Genomic DNA, 15548 nt, shown 5'->3' with positions numbered 1-15548 from the left:
CCAGGAGCCCAGCACAGACAAGCCAAACACTGAAGCTGAAAACTACAGTGGTGGAAAGAGATTAAATTTACAGGGTGCCACAAAAGGAGAACAAGCAGCTTACACTTAAAACTCCCCATGATGGCATGATGGCATGATGACATACTGTTGTAGGAAGACGAAGCCCAGTGGAGAGAAAGAACACCCAAACACCGTGTTTAAAAGAGGAGGGACTTTATTCCAGCCTGCGGTGCTTCGGCCGACCAGAGTCTAAAAATGGCTACACTCTCCGACAGGCTCAGTCTTCTCCTTTTTATCCCCAGTCAAAAAGTTCCAGCCCATGGGTACCTTTCCCATTGGTCAGTTTGAATCAAGCTGGAGAAGCTGGCTTGGGCTTTTACAGAACTGTGGGCTTTTACAGAAATGGAAGCAAGCACTAATTTCCAGGTCCCAGGAAGTTAAGTTTCTACAAATTCATAAGTGCTGAGTCACTACGGGGAGGATTTTGGCAGGTGCATCCTTGGGGTCTCCTTGAGAAGACCTCTGTTCTCTTAGACCTCACTTTTTTCTGGGTATCCTCTCTCAATACAATTTGGGATTTTTTAAGGCAGGGATACATTTCGGGTAGGCAAAATTGCAAACTAATATATAGAGATTACATGTTGATCTGGCCAAAAAAGGTTGGCTAGCCTGAAGCAAAATGGGCATAGATGGATTCAGAGATTCTTGGATTAGCAGAAAGGAATCTTAAAATGCGTATGACAGGGCTGGGAGCCTGTAGCACAGTGCTTATGGTGCCAGCTACATGCACTGAGGGTGGTGGGTTCAGGCCTAGCCCGGGCCAGCTAAACAACTGCAACAAAAAAATAGTCGGGTGTTATGGTGGGCACCTTTGGTCTCAGCTACTTGAGAGGCTGAGGCAGGAAAATCACTTAAGTCCAGGAGTTGGAGGTTGTTGTGAGCTGTGATGCCATAGCACTCTACTGAGGGCGACATGGTGAGACTCTGTCTCAAAAAAAAAAAAAGGAAAAAAATGGGTATGACAGGCCCCTTGGGGAAATTTTAGAACAAAGAATGGTGATCATAGTTCAATTCCTCAATTCTCTCATAATCTGCATTTTCCTTACCATAGGGATTTCTGAAAAGCAACATAAGAACATATGTTAAGACGCCATCTTTTAGTCTCCCCTAGGGAACCCAAACATCTGGAGACTTTGGCTCTCTGGGAAGGCCTTTGTTCTCACTAGGTTGCCCATTCACTTTTCAAAGCTAGCCAGGTATCCTGATTTCCCCTGAAGGAACTCAAGATTTTTTATTTCCATGTATAAGGTTCCCCCTGACAGGTCCCTTTGAGGGGCCACAGCTCAGTTTCATCATCCTTTGTATCTCTCTTCCCCTCATGCCCCAATATCCTACCCATCATCAAGTCTCATTCATTCAACCATCAAAATATTTCTCAAATTAGTCCATTTTTTCCATCTTGGTTTGATTATTATATGATATATAAAAAATCATAAATATGTACTATTATTATGTATCAAATTTTGAAGTTTTTTGCAACAGTCTCACTCTGTTGCCCTGGGTAGAGTGCTGTGGTATCATCATAGCTCACAGCAACCTCACACTCTTAGGCTCAAGAGATCCTCTTGTCTCAGCCTCCCGAGTAGCTAGCACTACAGGTGCCCACCACAATGCCAGGATGGTTTTTCTATTTTTAGTAGAGACAGGGTCTCATTCTAGGTCAGGCTGATCTTGAACTCCTGAGTTCAAGCAATTCACCCACCTCAGCCTCCCAGAGTGGTAGGATTACAGGCACAAGCCACCAAGACTGGCCAATTTTTTAATTAATTTTTTTTTTTTTTAAATTGGCTCAGCACTTGTAGCTCAGCAGCTATGGTGCTGGCCACATACACCGGGGCTGGTGGGTTCGAACTCAGCCCAGGCCTGCCAAACAACAATGACAACTACAACGAAAAAATAGCCAGGCATTGTGGCTGTAGTCCCAGCTACTTAGGGGGCTGAGGCAAAAGAATCGCTTAAGCCCAAGAGTTTGAGGTTGCTGGTGAGCTGTGACGCCACGGCACTATACCAAGGGCAACAAAGTGAGACTCTGTCTCAAAATAAATAAATAAATTTGTGTTGTTTGTAAGCCACCCACTTTATGGTAATTTATTATTTCAGCCTGAATGGATTAAGACAGAAATTGGTACCAAGTAGTAAGATGCTACTGTAATAAATATCTAAAAATACAAAAGCAGCTTCAGAACAGGGTGATGGGTATAGGCTGGAAGTTTTGAAGTACATACTAGAAGCTGAAATTGTTGTGAATGGACTTTTAAAATTTGATAAAAAGGCAGGCACAGTTGCTCATGCTGGTAATCCCAGCACTTTGGCAGGCCACGGCCGGAGGATCACTCAAGGCCAGGAATTTAAGTCTATCCTAGAGAACATAGTGAGACTCCCATCTCTACAAAATATTAAAAAATTAGCAAGGCGGGTGGCACCCGTAGCTCAGTGGGTAGGGTGCTGGCCACATACACCAAGGCTGGCAGGTTTGATCCCGGCCAGCTAAAACAACAATGACAATTACAACAACAAAAAAAAATAGCCGAGTGTTGTGGCGAGCGCCTGTAGTCCCAGCTACTCGGGAGGCTGAGGCAAGAGAATCGCTTAAGCTCAAGAGTTTGAGGTTGCTATGAGCTGTGATGCCACACGCACTCTACCCAGGGCAACAGCTTGAGACTCTGTCTCAAAAAAAAAAAAAAAATTAGTAAGACATGCTGGTGCATGCCTATAGTAGTAGCTACTAGGAAGGCTGAGAAAGGAAGATCACTTAAGCCTAGGAGTACACAATGCTACACACCAGCTAGTTTTTAGAGACAGGGTCTCACTCTTGCTCAGGCTGGTCTTGCACTTATGAGCTCAAGTGATCCACTGGCCTCAGCCTCTGAGAGTGCTAGGATTACAGGCCTGAGCCACCATGCCTGGCCTGAACAACAGAAATTTATTTTTCACATTCTGGAGGATAGAAGTTCATGATGCCAGCGTGGTTGGGTTCTGGTGAGAGTCCTCTTCTGACTACAGTCTTCTGACTTCTCCTTGTATGCTCACATGGTGTAAAGACTGTGCTAGCTCTCAGGCCTCTTCCTGTAACACTAATCCCATTCATGAGGGTCCCATCCTCATGACCTAATTACCTCTCAAAGGCTCTACCTCCAAATAACCTTATATTCAGGATTAAATTTCAAACATATGAATTTTGAAGGTACACAAACATTCAGACCATAACAGGCTACTAAGTCCCTTGCCATTAATAAGGACAAATAGTTCTTCAGTTTCTGGAGCTATCCCATTTTCCCTTTCCCTCTCTAAATACTTCCTTCTCTAATTAATAATGCCTTCATTTTCTTGTTTGGATTTGATATGAAAGAGAAATAAATGATTAAAAATCTGTTGATAAAATTTTACACAGAAGTTATGCTTCCCCATGGTGAGATTATGTTGTCAGAATATGTCACAAAATGATGATGTCATAACCCCCTGGAACATGCTGAACCATTTAAAATCCAGTAGTTACCTTAGGAGAAGAAACATTTGAACAAATCCCTGGACATGAATCTTTTTATTTATATCCTACTTTTGCCAATTTGGACACATAATTGTTTAAATACAACAATACAAAGTGATGGATCTTCTACTACAGGTATATGCTTAACCTTAAAGCTTATAAATTATGATCTATTTATGCATTCATGCACTTAATTAGAAAAGCTAGCTGTGTTTAAGAAATCTGCCATTACTTAGGGGTTACCATTAGTAGGTCTTCAAGGGTTTCTGGAACCATAGCTGATATTTTGACTTCTGTGTGAAAAACCCAGGCAAAATACAGTCATAAAGAGTATAGACTTGTTGTACCCTTTCACCCGCCTTCCCCACACAATCCACTAACCACCCGTCCAACCAAACTAGATAATACTATGTGAACAGATCTGGCATGGGACTTAACGCGTGGTAGTTTTCAACAAGGGTTTGTTCTTGTCCCATCCCCTTCCTATCACACAAATTCACACACACGCACACACACAGGTTATTACTCAAGTCCACTCACACACGTGTGATGTACACATACTCAAAAACCTAGGTAATGTATTGAGCAAGCCATGAATCAGGGGTAACCCAGGTAATGGTTTGGATTAACCAGAGATGCCTCCCAAATTTGACTTCTCCATTGTAGCTAGGGATTTGATAGAGGGGAAAAAAATAGTGGAACACTTATAAAGCTTTAAAAATCATTGATCTGATTTTGATCTATAGTGATAGACCAATCAAAGTAGAAGAAAACTTGGTTAGCTAACACCTTCTCTGATGATGCAATCTCTTTGCAGGAGCTAAGCCCTCTGAAACAATGGAGACAAAAATGGACAGTTTTAGGAGACGTCTACTCATTATCGTAATTGGTGTTATGATCATAGCCTTTGTCTTTACCTGTTTCTGTTTCCTCCATTTTAATTGTATGAGCGATGATAGCCTCAAAACAGGAGTGTAAGTATTACATCTACAAATTAAGAATGTAAGGCACGTGTGTATGCATATAGTAGAAGTTTCATTGTTGTTCAGGCTACTTAATGTTAACTTTAGATTTCTAAAAAACTGCCAACCTCTACTGGGTGGATACCTTCACTTAAATTATATCAGCTCTTAATTATTCTCAAGTATATTATCAATTTATCTAAGGCTGTCTCCTATTCAGGGTACAGCTGTATCCCAGGTTATTAATTTAATTATAAATTCAGTGTAGGAAAAGAGGGTATCTGAATAAGAGTGGAAAGAAGAAGAGGAAGAGGAAGAAAGAAGAAAGAAGAAGAAGAAAAAGAAGAAGCCACCACCTGTAGCTCAGTGAGTAGGGTGCTGGCCACATACACCCAGCCTGGCCTGGGTCTGGGCCTGCTAAACAACAATGACAACTGCAACCAAAAAATAGCTGGGCGTTGTGGCAGTCACCTGTAGTCCAAGCTACTTGGGAGGCCGAGGCAAGAGAATCCCTTAAGCCCAAGAGTTTGAGGTTGCTGTGAGCTGTGACATCACAGCGCTCTACAGAGGGTGACCAGGTGAGACTGTCAGATGAATAAGAAGAAGGAAGAAGGAAGAAGGAAGAAGGAAGAATGAGAATTGCGTCTCTGTTGTCCAAAGACAAGAAAACATTTTGCATACACCTGAGCATGTTGGCTCATGCCTGTAATTCTAGCAGTCTGGAACACAAACATTCAGACCATAACAGGCTAATAAAGTATGAGAATCACTTGAGGTCAAGTTCAATGCCAGCCTGAGCAAGAGTGAGACCTGCATCTCTACTAAAAATAGAAAAAATATATTAACTGGGCACAGTGGCAAATACCTGTAGACCCTCTTGAGACTGAGGCAGGAGGATCACTTGAGCCCAGGGTTTGGGGTTACTATGAGCTAGGCTGAGGCCATGACACTCTAGTCCAGGTGACAGAGCTAGACTCTCAAAAAATAATAAAAAATAAAAAATAACTTTTTGGATAATCTCTCATTTTAAGATTTAATAACCTGAAAAATTATTCGCTGTTGTTATTCTTTTTTTTTGAGACAGAGCCTCAAGCTGTCGCCCTGGGTAGAGTGCTATGGCATCACAGCTCACAGCAACCTTCAACTCCCGGGCTCAAGCGAGTCTCCTGCCTCCACCTCCCAAGTAGCTGGGACTACAGGCACTCGCCACAACGCCCAGCCTTTTTTGGTTGCAGCCGTCATTGTTGTTTGGCCGACCCAGGCTGGATTCAAACCTGCCAGCTCAGGTGTATGTGGCTGGTGCCTTAGCTGCTTGAGCCACAGGCGCCAAGCCACTGTTGTTATTCTTATGATCTCAATCCCTTTCTTTTGTATTGGAGAATCAGATTGGCCCTAATAGACTAGCTCCCTAAAAATTTCCCAGTCTAAGGACTTGTGACAAAAATGTGGTACCAGTGCTCTATTCCTTAATTTTAGAGGAATAATATGAATTTAAATGTCCATGAATAGATAACCTGATGTTGTAGGAATGATAGAAAAGCAATGACTTTGTTGTAAAGAAGTTTTTATTTTCTTATGATGTGTTATCAGTTTGTGACTTTTTAATAAAAAAGATTAAATTCTGGAATAAGTGAGACATTTATCTCTCTCCCTCTCAACAGTAGATATGCAATGACTTTGTGTCATTCTATTCATAGGCTATATGGTCATCTAATGTTGAATTAGTAAAATATTTTTAAGAAAAAGCATTAAATATGAGTTCATATCCATAATTTGAGGCATGGATTTCACCATACTCCAATTCTTACTATGTTCAATTTTCCTACTAGAGTTCAAAAAAGACCAAAGATCTAAGCTGACATAGTATTCTGTTTTCTGAAGTTATACTCTAAATTTTCTATACTTTCAGGCTCAAGAAAGAAGGTATGGCACTCAAGACACCCAGGTCATCCAAAATGTCATTCAGTGAATCCAAGACAACCAGTCTGTACGGTCCAGAAAAACAATGCACACTATCCACTCTAGACAATTTATCTAGGCCCTTGACTCCAGATATGTTATCCATACTATCCAGTGCGGAAAAGTCAAACATGCCATCAACTCCAGACAAATCATCCATACCATACAGTACAGAAAAATCAGGGCCATTGAGTCCAGAAAAGTCATCCATACCATCCAGTGCAGAAGAGTTAATGAGGCCATCAAGTCCAAAAAAGTTATTCAAACCATCAAGCTCAAAAAAACAGATTAGGTCTTCTCACCTGGAAAAGTCATATAGAATACGTTCTCTAAAAAAATCATATAAGGTATCCCCTTCCCATAAGCGAGTCAATCAAGTCAGTTCATTCAATCCAAACAAGACAGTCAGGCCAGCTTGGTCAGCCAATCTACAATATGCAACCAGGTCATCATTCGAGACACGTTGTTCACCACATCCACAAAATGCAATCTTGCCACATAAGCCATCCAGGGTACAGAACTTGGCCAAGACACACAGACATCTTAAAAGTCCAGTGAGTACAGGCAAGGAAGCCTTGATATCCAGCCCTCAATTAGACATGACTTGTCAATGCTACAAGGAAAAATGCCTTATTTGCAAAACTTTTCCTGAGCCTTTGGTCAGTGATATTTCTGAGGCAAAGAAGAGAAAAGCTCAAAATCTATCTGGTTCAAGTAAAGAGAAGCCTTTTCCCTGGTCCTTTCTTCAGGTAGATTCCAGGGACGATGTGTACAATGATAATGTGAGTGACAGTGATCTGAGGACATACAACACTGATGATGACAGTGATAGAGAGATAACCATTATTTGCAGCATGAGACAAACTGAAGCCATCCTTAAAAGTATCCCAAAGAATTAAGGGCTCAATAAAAATAAAATCCAACTGTGAAGGATCAAACTTATACCAACTATTTATGTTCATCATCTTTTAAGACACTGATAGAGGGAAAAGCCACTTGTGATCACCACTGAGATCTCTATCATCTTGGAGGCTATTTTTAAAAAGTAATTATGTACATGGCATAACACATTATTATTGTAAATATCATTACATTTTAGAGCTCAAGGCTCTTTTGATGTTTCTTACTTAGATCTTGTCACTTATATGGGAGGCCCAAACAAAGCTAGACATGAATTGCAAGATAGGTAGCCTAGACTCCTCCTTCCCTTGTGTTAGCTCTCAACTGAAATCTCAATCCAATTAAGTTTAGTTTTTAATGTTTATGTGCAGTCCTCACAGTTTAAGACTGTCTCTTTTTCTGTAGTGCCCAGTGTTTCTTATAAATAGCTCTGTGACATGGACTGAATGTTTCTGTCCCCCTTAAATTCATATTTTAAAACCTACTCCTCTATATGATGGTATTAGGAGGTGGAGCCTTGGTGGGGTAATTAGATAATCAGAGTGGAGACCTCATGAATAAGATTAGTCCCCTTAGAAAGGGCCAAAGAGACCAGCATTCACTCCTTACACCATATGAAGACCCACAAAAAAGACTCCATATATCAACCATAGAGCCAGTCCTCACCAGATACTGAATCTGGTGGTGTCTTGAACTTGGACCTTCCACCCTTGAAAATTGTGAGCAAGAAATGTCTGTTGTTTATAAACCACTTGGTTAATGGTATCTTGCTATAGTCACCTGAACAGACTAAGATATTCTGTGTGCTTGGTTTTGGCTGAGTTGGGAATATTCCTGATAACCACTTTTAACACCCTTGCCTCTAGCGGTTGCTACTTAACATGAAGGTCCAGTCTGCAACATGATATTAATCTAAGTGTTCTAACCTTTATAGATCTCAAGAAAGTTTTTCATTCTTTTTATTGGCTTTCACAATGGTAAAAGTTTTCCCTGATATGCTTTCTTAAAACATCCTAGTTGGAGGTCTGCTCATTTATACATCTTTCCTACATGGTACTGCCCTACTCTCAATCAGCAGGGGTGGGAAGTTAGGGGAGAATCTTGGAGTTGTATGTTCTAACTTCCCCACTGATGAAATGTGGTCCTTGCCTTCTTTCAAGGGCATGGTTGAAGAAAGAAGGCAAAGTCCTGGATTCTCAGCATTTATTCTTTTAAAGTATGGTTTGTTCCATATAACATGTAGCAGGCACAAGTTAAATGCCAGTAGCAAGCATATATCAAATGTATAGTGTTTTTTAGGTACTGTACTATTCCCTTTGTAGCTCACAAGTTCTAAGGTCTACCTCAAGTTTTCTAATTAACCAAAAGGATTCATAAAACTCAATAACAGGCTATACTCATGGCTAAAGTTTATCACCATAGGATACTATTCAGCCACAAAAAAGATGGTAACTTCACATCTTTTGTATTAACCTGGATGGAGTTGAAACACATTCTTCTTAGCAAAGTTTATCACAAGAATGGAAAAGCAAATATCCAATGTACTCAATACTAATATTAAGCCAGTAGACAATCTAATTCATGCCCACATAGGAGAAAACTTTATTTCAATTCAAATTGGAGGGAGGGGGAATGAGGAGGGTTGGTGTGCTCCCTCTAAATGGGCACAATGGAGGGGTGCACCTTTTGGGTGTGGGACATAACTACAAGAGGGACTATACCTAACAAATTCAAATATTGTGACTTTGTACTCTCACATTAACCAGAAATAAAAAAAAAAATTAAAAACAAAATTATACAGACCGAGAGCAACAGGAAAAAATATGTATTAGGAGAAATCCAGAGAGGTCAGACACAGGCTTTTGAGTACTTCCCCATGTAGGGGCAACACAGAACGTGCTTCTCTCTAGCAGCAAATTACATGGATGTGTACAAAATGTTTCTGCCTAGGGAAGTCTGTTCAAACCTCTGGGTTAAATCTTTGGGTCAAATCTCTGGGTCTGAAGCTCTATTGAGAGCCAGCCATAAAGGACACCATGCTATGTGACCAGCCATGGCAACTGAACTTTCGGGTCCCAACAATGAAACCAAATGCGCATCCTGTATGTTGACGTTTGTGCAAATTAATCCTGACAAGCTAATATAGCATGGTCCGTTGCTGCAGGTATATACAACATAATCATCAACCATTAACACAAGAACATTGTGAACCTATGCTCCCAGGGGTTGGCCAAATGTTCCAGGTTCCTTTGAAGACATGCAGGGACTGAACAGCCAGATCTACTAGGTTAACACTCTCCTCACACTTCACATATTTTATTTAAACTCTTAATGGTTCCCCATTATCTGAGGTATTATATGAGTAAATTGAGGCTCTGTGACATGTTAAGATTACATCAAGTAATTGTTCAAACTGAGATTAGAATGACTGGCTCACATGCAACCTCTTATTGTGCTATGCTGCATTCTGGCTACCAGCTACTCAGGCGTTCATTATTCACAGATCACCCAATTCGTTGGTGTGAGCAAAATCCTTACTGGACTCAATCCACAGCTCAATGCTGTACTGCATTCTGGCTACCAGTTACTAGGGTGTTCATTATTCACAGATCACCCAATTCGTTGGTGTGAGCAAAATCCCCACTGGACTCAATCCAATTTCTTCATGGTCTGTACTCCTAAATAGTGGCCACCTTCCAGGCTCTGTACCTTATAAGGTCATCATAAAATTGTCAGAGAGCACAAAGCAACTCCTTATGCATAAAAGTTTAAGAGACAAGGTCAGGCCAGGTAGCTCATACCTGTAATCCTAGCACTCTGGGAGGCCAATGCGGGTGGATTGCCTGAGCTCAGGAGTTGGAGACCAGCGTGAGCAAGATCGAGACCCTGTCTCTAGTAAAAACAGAAAAATTAGCCAGGTGTTGTGGCAGGTGCCTGTAGTTCCAGCTACTTCAGAGGCTGAGGCAGGAGGATCACTTGAGCCCAAGAGTTTGAGGTTGCTATGAGCTATGATGCCACGGCACTCTACCCAGGTAAAAGAGTGAGACAATGTCTCAAAAAAAGAGAAAGTTTTAAGAGACAGTATATGCATTAAATAAGCACTGTGAGAGCTACAGACTTGATATCCTACTGGAATTACCTATTTTATTTTTATTTCAGATTAATATGAGGGTACAAACAATTAGGTTGCAATGTTTGCATGTGTTAGGTAAAGTCCCTGTTGTAGTTGTGTCCAGCACCCAGGAGGTGTGCCATATACCCTTACATTGTGCCCATTAAGTAGGAGCACACCATTCCCCTGCTCTCCTCCCCACTATCCCCTCCCTTCTCTCCCTCCCCTCAGCTTGAATTGAATTGAGTTTATCTCTTATGTGGGTGTACATTACACCCACACTGGCTTCATGTTAGTATTGAGTACATTGGACATTTGCTTTTCCATTCTTGTGGTACTTTGCTAAGAAGAATGTGTTTCAACTCCATCCAGGTTAATGCAAAAGATGTAAATTTTCCATCCTTTTATGGCTGAATGGTATTCCATGGTATACATATACCACAGTTGATTAATCCATTCCTGGGTTGATGGGCATTTAGTTTGCTTCCAGGTTATTACCTGTTTTAAAAAGACAAACTGTACAGGAATAAGCTGTAGTTCTAGGTTAGAAAAGCCTAGTCTTTTAACAATCTACAAATGGAAGCAAAAGTTATAATCAAAATTTTAAACTGCTTATTACGAACAAAGGTCAAGCACATACAGGAGTAAAGCAAGTAGTATAGTGAACCCTATAAAGCCATTCCTCAAATTCAATAATTACCACTACATGGCCACTCTTGCTTCCTTTATACTCTTATCCATTCCCTCTCCCGTTTATTTCTCTAAAATATATTTACTTTTTAAAATATGTGAACAATATCATTATCTTACCTAAAAAATAACTATAACTTTATATCAATTATCCAGTCTGTGTTCAAATTTCCTCATCCATCTCCTAAAGTTATTACAGTTGCTTTGTTCAAATGATGTTGATCAATGTTTGAAAATATCAAACACTAAGTTTCTTTTAAATCAAAACTGCAATTTCAGCCAGATACAGTGGCTCACACCTGTAATCCTAGCACTTTGGGAGGCCGAAGAATAAGAATCATTTGAGCTCAGGAATTTGAGGTTGCAATGAGTTATGATGACGCCACTGCACTCTAACCCAGGTGGCAGAGCAAGACCCTGTCTCAAAAAATATTGCGATTTTGTTGCCTAATCTGGCTTGACATTTTAGAATGATTTTTGCAGCTAATTTGAGCTAGCCAGGAAAACAGCAAAAGTTGAAATTGTATGGATTTCAGTTTAAATTCATCTGATTATTATTATTATTATTTTGAGACACAGTCTCATTCTGTCACCCTGGGTATAGTGCTGTGGCATCAAACTCTTGGGCTCAAGTGATCTTCTTGCCTCAGCCTCCCAAGTAGCTGGGACTGCAGATGCCTGCCACAATTCCCAGCTAGTTTTTATATATATATTTTTGAGACGGAGTCTCACTTTATCACCCTCAGTAGAGTGCGGTGGCGTCACAGCTCACGGCAACCTCCAACTCCTGGGCTTAGGCAATTCTCTTGCCTTAGCCTCCCGAGTAGCTGGGACTACAGGTGCCCACCACAACACCTGATATTTTTTGTTACAGTTTGGCCGGGGCGGGGTTCAAACCCACTACCCTTAGATATATGGGGCCGGCGCCCTATCCACTGAGCCACAGGCGCCACCCATTGTTTTATTTTATTTATTTATTTATTTTTATTTTGCAGTTTTTTGCCGGGGGCCGGGTTTGAACCCACCACCTCCGGTATATGGGACTGGCGCCCTACTCCCTGAGCTGCAGGCGCTGCCCTAGTATTTCTATTTTTTAGTGGAGACGGGGTCTCAATCTTGCTCAGGCTGGTCTCAAACTCCTGAGCTCAGGCAATCCACCTGCCTTGGTTTCCCAGAGTGCTGGGATTATAGGCATGAGCCACTGCACCCAACCTCATCTGATGTCTTGATAAAAAAAGCCAAATAATCTAAGTTCTATTCTCATTCTCATTTGAATCTAGAGCTATATACTACTTTAAAATCTGTGAATATTAATATCTAATAAAAATGACTACCAGTGACAATCAATAATAATGACATCTTAAGAAAAGTTATCTGCATGACTATTTATGTTCCTTTTTAAAACACACTTAATTATAGAGTAGGAGTCTACAGGATATTTGGAGCTCACTCAATATGCAAAATTCTAAATGCATTAATGGAAGCTTTAATTGCTATATTGGAATACCAATGTAGAATATATAATAAAAATATATGTACCAGGAGTCAGAGGAGAATTTTAGGAAGGAAGGGAGGGAGGGAGGAAGGAAGGAAGGAAGGAAAGGTTTTACCATTGAAAACTTGCCCAGGTTAATAATTAAAATAATTAAGGCCTATCACTCCAATAGATAAACTTTAGTACTTCTGATTGAAGTAAGAGAGTGGGCCAGGTACAGTGGCTCACACCAGTAATTCTAGCACTTTGGGAGGATGAGGCAGGAGGATCCCTTGAGCTCAGGAGGTCAAGACCAGACTGAGCAAGAGCAAGACCCTGTCTCTACTAAAAATAGAAAAACTGCACAATGTAGGTGTGTATGGCACAACTTTTTGGTGCGGGACACAACTACAAGAGGGACTCTACCTAACAAATTCCAGTATCGTGACCTGGTTGTATGTTCACATTAACCTGAAATTAAAAACAAAATAAAATTTAAAAACTAGAAAAATTAGTTGTGCTTCGTGGTGGGCACCTGTAGTCTCAGTACTTGGGAGGCTAAGGCAGGAGGATCCCATGAGCACAGGAGTTTTCCGTGAGCTAGGCTGAACTCTGCCTCAAAAAAAAAAGTAAGTCACAAATTTCTCCTTTCTGCTCTTCTTTTTTTTTTTTTATGTGGTTTTTGGCCGGGGCTGGGTTTGAACCCGCCACCTCCGGCCTATGGGACCAGCGCCCTACTCCTTGAGCCACAGGCACCGCCCCTTTCTGCTCTTCTTACAGCACTGTCTTATCTCTTATGGTACCTTGCTCCTTTCTCTCCCATTCTCCATTTAGCCTCTCTTCAGTAAGAGTCAGGGTCATATGCTCAATCCCCCTATTTCTTCCTTACATGTCCCTTGTCCAGAGGGCATTGTGAAGCCAATTTCAAATGTGGCTGTTCCCTTTCCGGCCACATTCGCCCTCCTTCTGTTGAATCCACCTTCCTTACACTCATACCTTACTCAGGCTACGGGACTGAAATGAATTATGTTTTGTTCCTTTTATTCAGTACAACTCTTTCTAATTCAGTACAACTCTTTATAATAATAAATCCATTATTGTTTTAAAAAGTGCTGAAAGGTCAGATTTTAAATATTTTTCTTGTATATTCTCTACATGAACTTACATGAGCATTGAGCTGAAACAATGCTTAGAGATCCTCAATTCCACCCTTCTGTGGGGAGAGTGGTTATTGTGAAGAGCTGAAAGAATGATCTTTCAGCAAGAAGACCATATTAGATCAAGGGCATGTGGAATGGTGCTGAGAATCACAGATCTTTAAGCAGCTACAGAGAATGATACACCAGATATGGGATGGTTATGGTGGAGTCAAGCAGGGACTTACTAAAAGTCTTCAGTGTGGTCAGTTCCCACAAGTCTATAGTCCCTGCCACATGCAATCCCTAACAATCGGAAGCAACAAAGGAAGGGAAATAGAAGTAGGAAAAAAGTCTTTGGGAGCTTCAGCTAAATAGCTCCCTCATTAGACTCCATGTACAACCCACAATTATTCCTGTGCTGCTGCAAACTTGGAAGTAAAGGGTTAAGCATGATTAATTCATTTCACAATTATTTATACAGTGTATGGAAAGGCCAGAAACAAGAAATAATTTTAACTCCTATATAAGAACTGGCAGAGAATTTTACTTGTTTAGAATTAGGTTTTTAATGTACTTGAATTAAAATAAGACATTGAAAGACTGCTCAAAGAGACAAGGAAATAAATTGCCATTAATCTGTCAGATATCATGTACTTAAAAACGTAAAACATGTGAATAATATAGCCATTTTTCTCTGAATAGTAGAAATTTGATGATAATAAAAATTCACATATATCCTCTATCATCAGTCACTTCCTTTAATTACACCTTTTCCCAGCAAAATGGGCTATATGTGAATACTGCATTGAAATGACCAAAAAGCATGTAACTGGAAAAAGAAAAAAAAAAAGAGGATCTAGGGTAATGCATGGCTGGACTCTTTAGTCCTGGAAATACTGACAGTTGATTACATCTATCATAAATAGACTGTCTCTACCATTTTGCAAAATAAGAAAATCAATGTCAAATTGTTTGGCTACAAATTGGGACAAAAGAATGCTATTGAACTTCTTGCTTTTAATTTCCACATATTTATCTAAATAAATATGAAGCTGCTCACGGCAGTTAAATAAAATTCTAAAGCACTTCAGGACTAATGGCAGATATTATAGATAAGATAGTAAACTTATGAAAGTGATACTTGTTTGAAAAAGGAATGTATCACTGTTGTGAAAGCAAGCCTTTTTTATAAAGTTTAGTTTCATTGAAGGAACAGAGATGACAGAGTGGAATTGTCAAAAATGAAGCTTTATCTGCTGATCTCTTGTGGTTACTATAGAAAACAATACAAACATATTACATAGGCACTTGAACAATTAAAGGTGGAGGGGGAGTAAACCATTAAGGGATCCTTATGCCAGTTGGTAGGCCTGTGAATTGCCAGCAAACCAGCCTGACTCCTCTACTCTAATTCAAGCCACTTTTCTTTTTTCATCTTTGTCATTTTGCAATAAACTATAAACATCTGAAATAGAAATTAATCATTCTCTGTAACTACTTTTAGGTTATAACTAGTCTTCCAAAGAACACCTCTCCGGCTCATTAACTAGGTACTGGATGCTAGGCTGGAGGGAACAAAAATTTTTTTTTTGTGACCGTAACACCCTGTGGGTCCTAGATATATGTCAAGTTTTATTGTTTAGTTTCTTTTCCTTTCACTCTCTTTTTTTTTTTTTTCAAGAGATGGGGTCGCGCTCTTGCTCAGGCTGGTCTGGAACTCCTGAGCTCAAGCAATCCACCTGGCTTGGCTCCCAGAGTGATAGGA

General features: G+C 40.3%; 1 protein-coding gene across 1 annotated transcript in view; it reads left to right on the top strand.

Moving 5' to 3' along the window:
- The first annotated feature begins 3591 nt into the window (after positions 1-3591).
- Positions 3592-15548, top strand: part of CXHXorf66 (chromosome X CXorf66 homolog) — a 36510-nt gene continuing 24553 nt past the window's right edge. Inside the window, exons 1-3 of the mRNA XM_053579110.1 lie at positions 3592-3682; positions 4365-4521; positions 6419-7350. Of these exons, the coding sequence (XP_053435085.1) occupies positions 3592-3682; positions 4365-4521; positions 6419-7350 (1180 nt within the window). The remainder of the gene's footprint in view (positions 3683-4364; positions 4522-6418; positions 7351-15548) is intronic.

The sequence above is a fragment of the Nycticebus coucang genome, chromosome X, assembly GCF_027406575.1.
Source record: "Nycticebus coucang isolate mNycCou1 chromosome X, mNycCou1.pri, whole genome shotgun sequence".
Lineage (NCBI taxonomy): Eukaryota > Metazoa > Chordata > Mammalia > Primates > Lorisidae > Nycticebus > Nycticebus coucang.
This window is presented reverse-complemented; position numbering and strand designations above follow the sequence as displayed.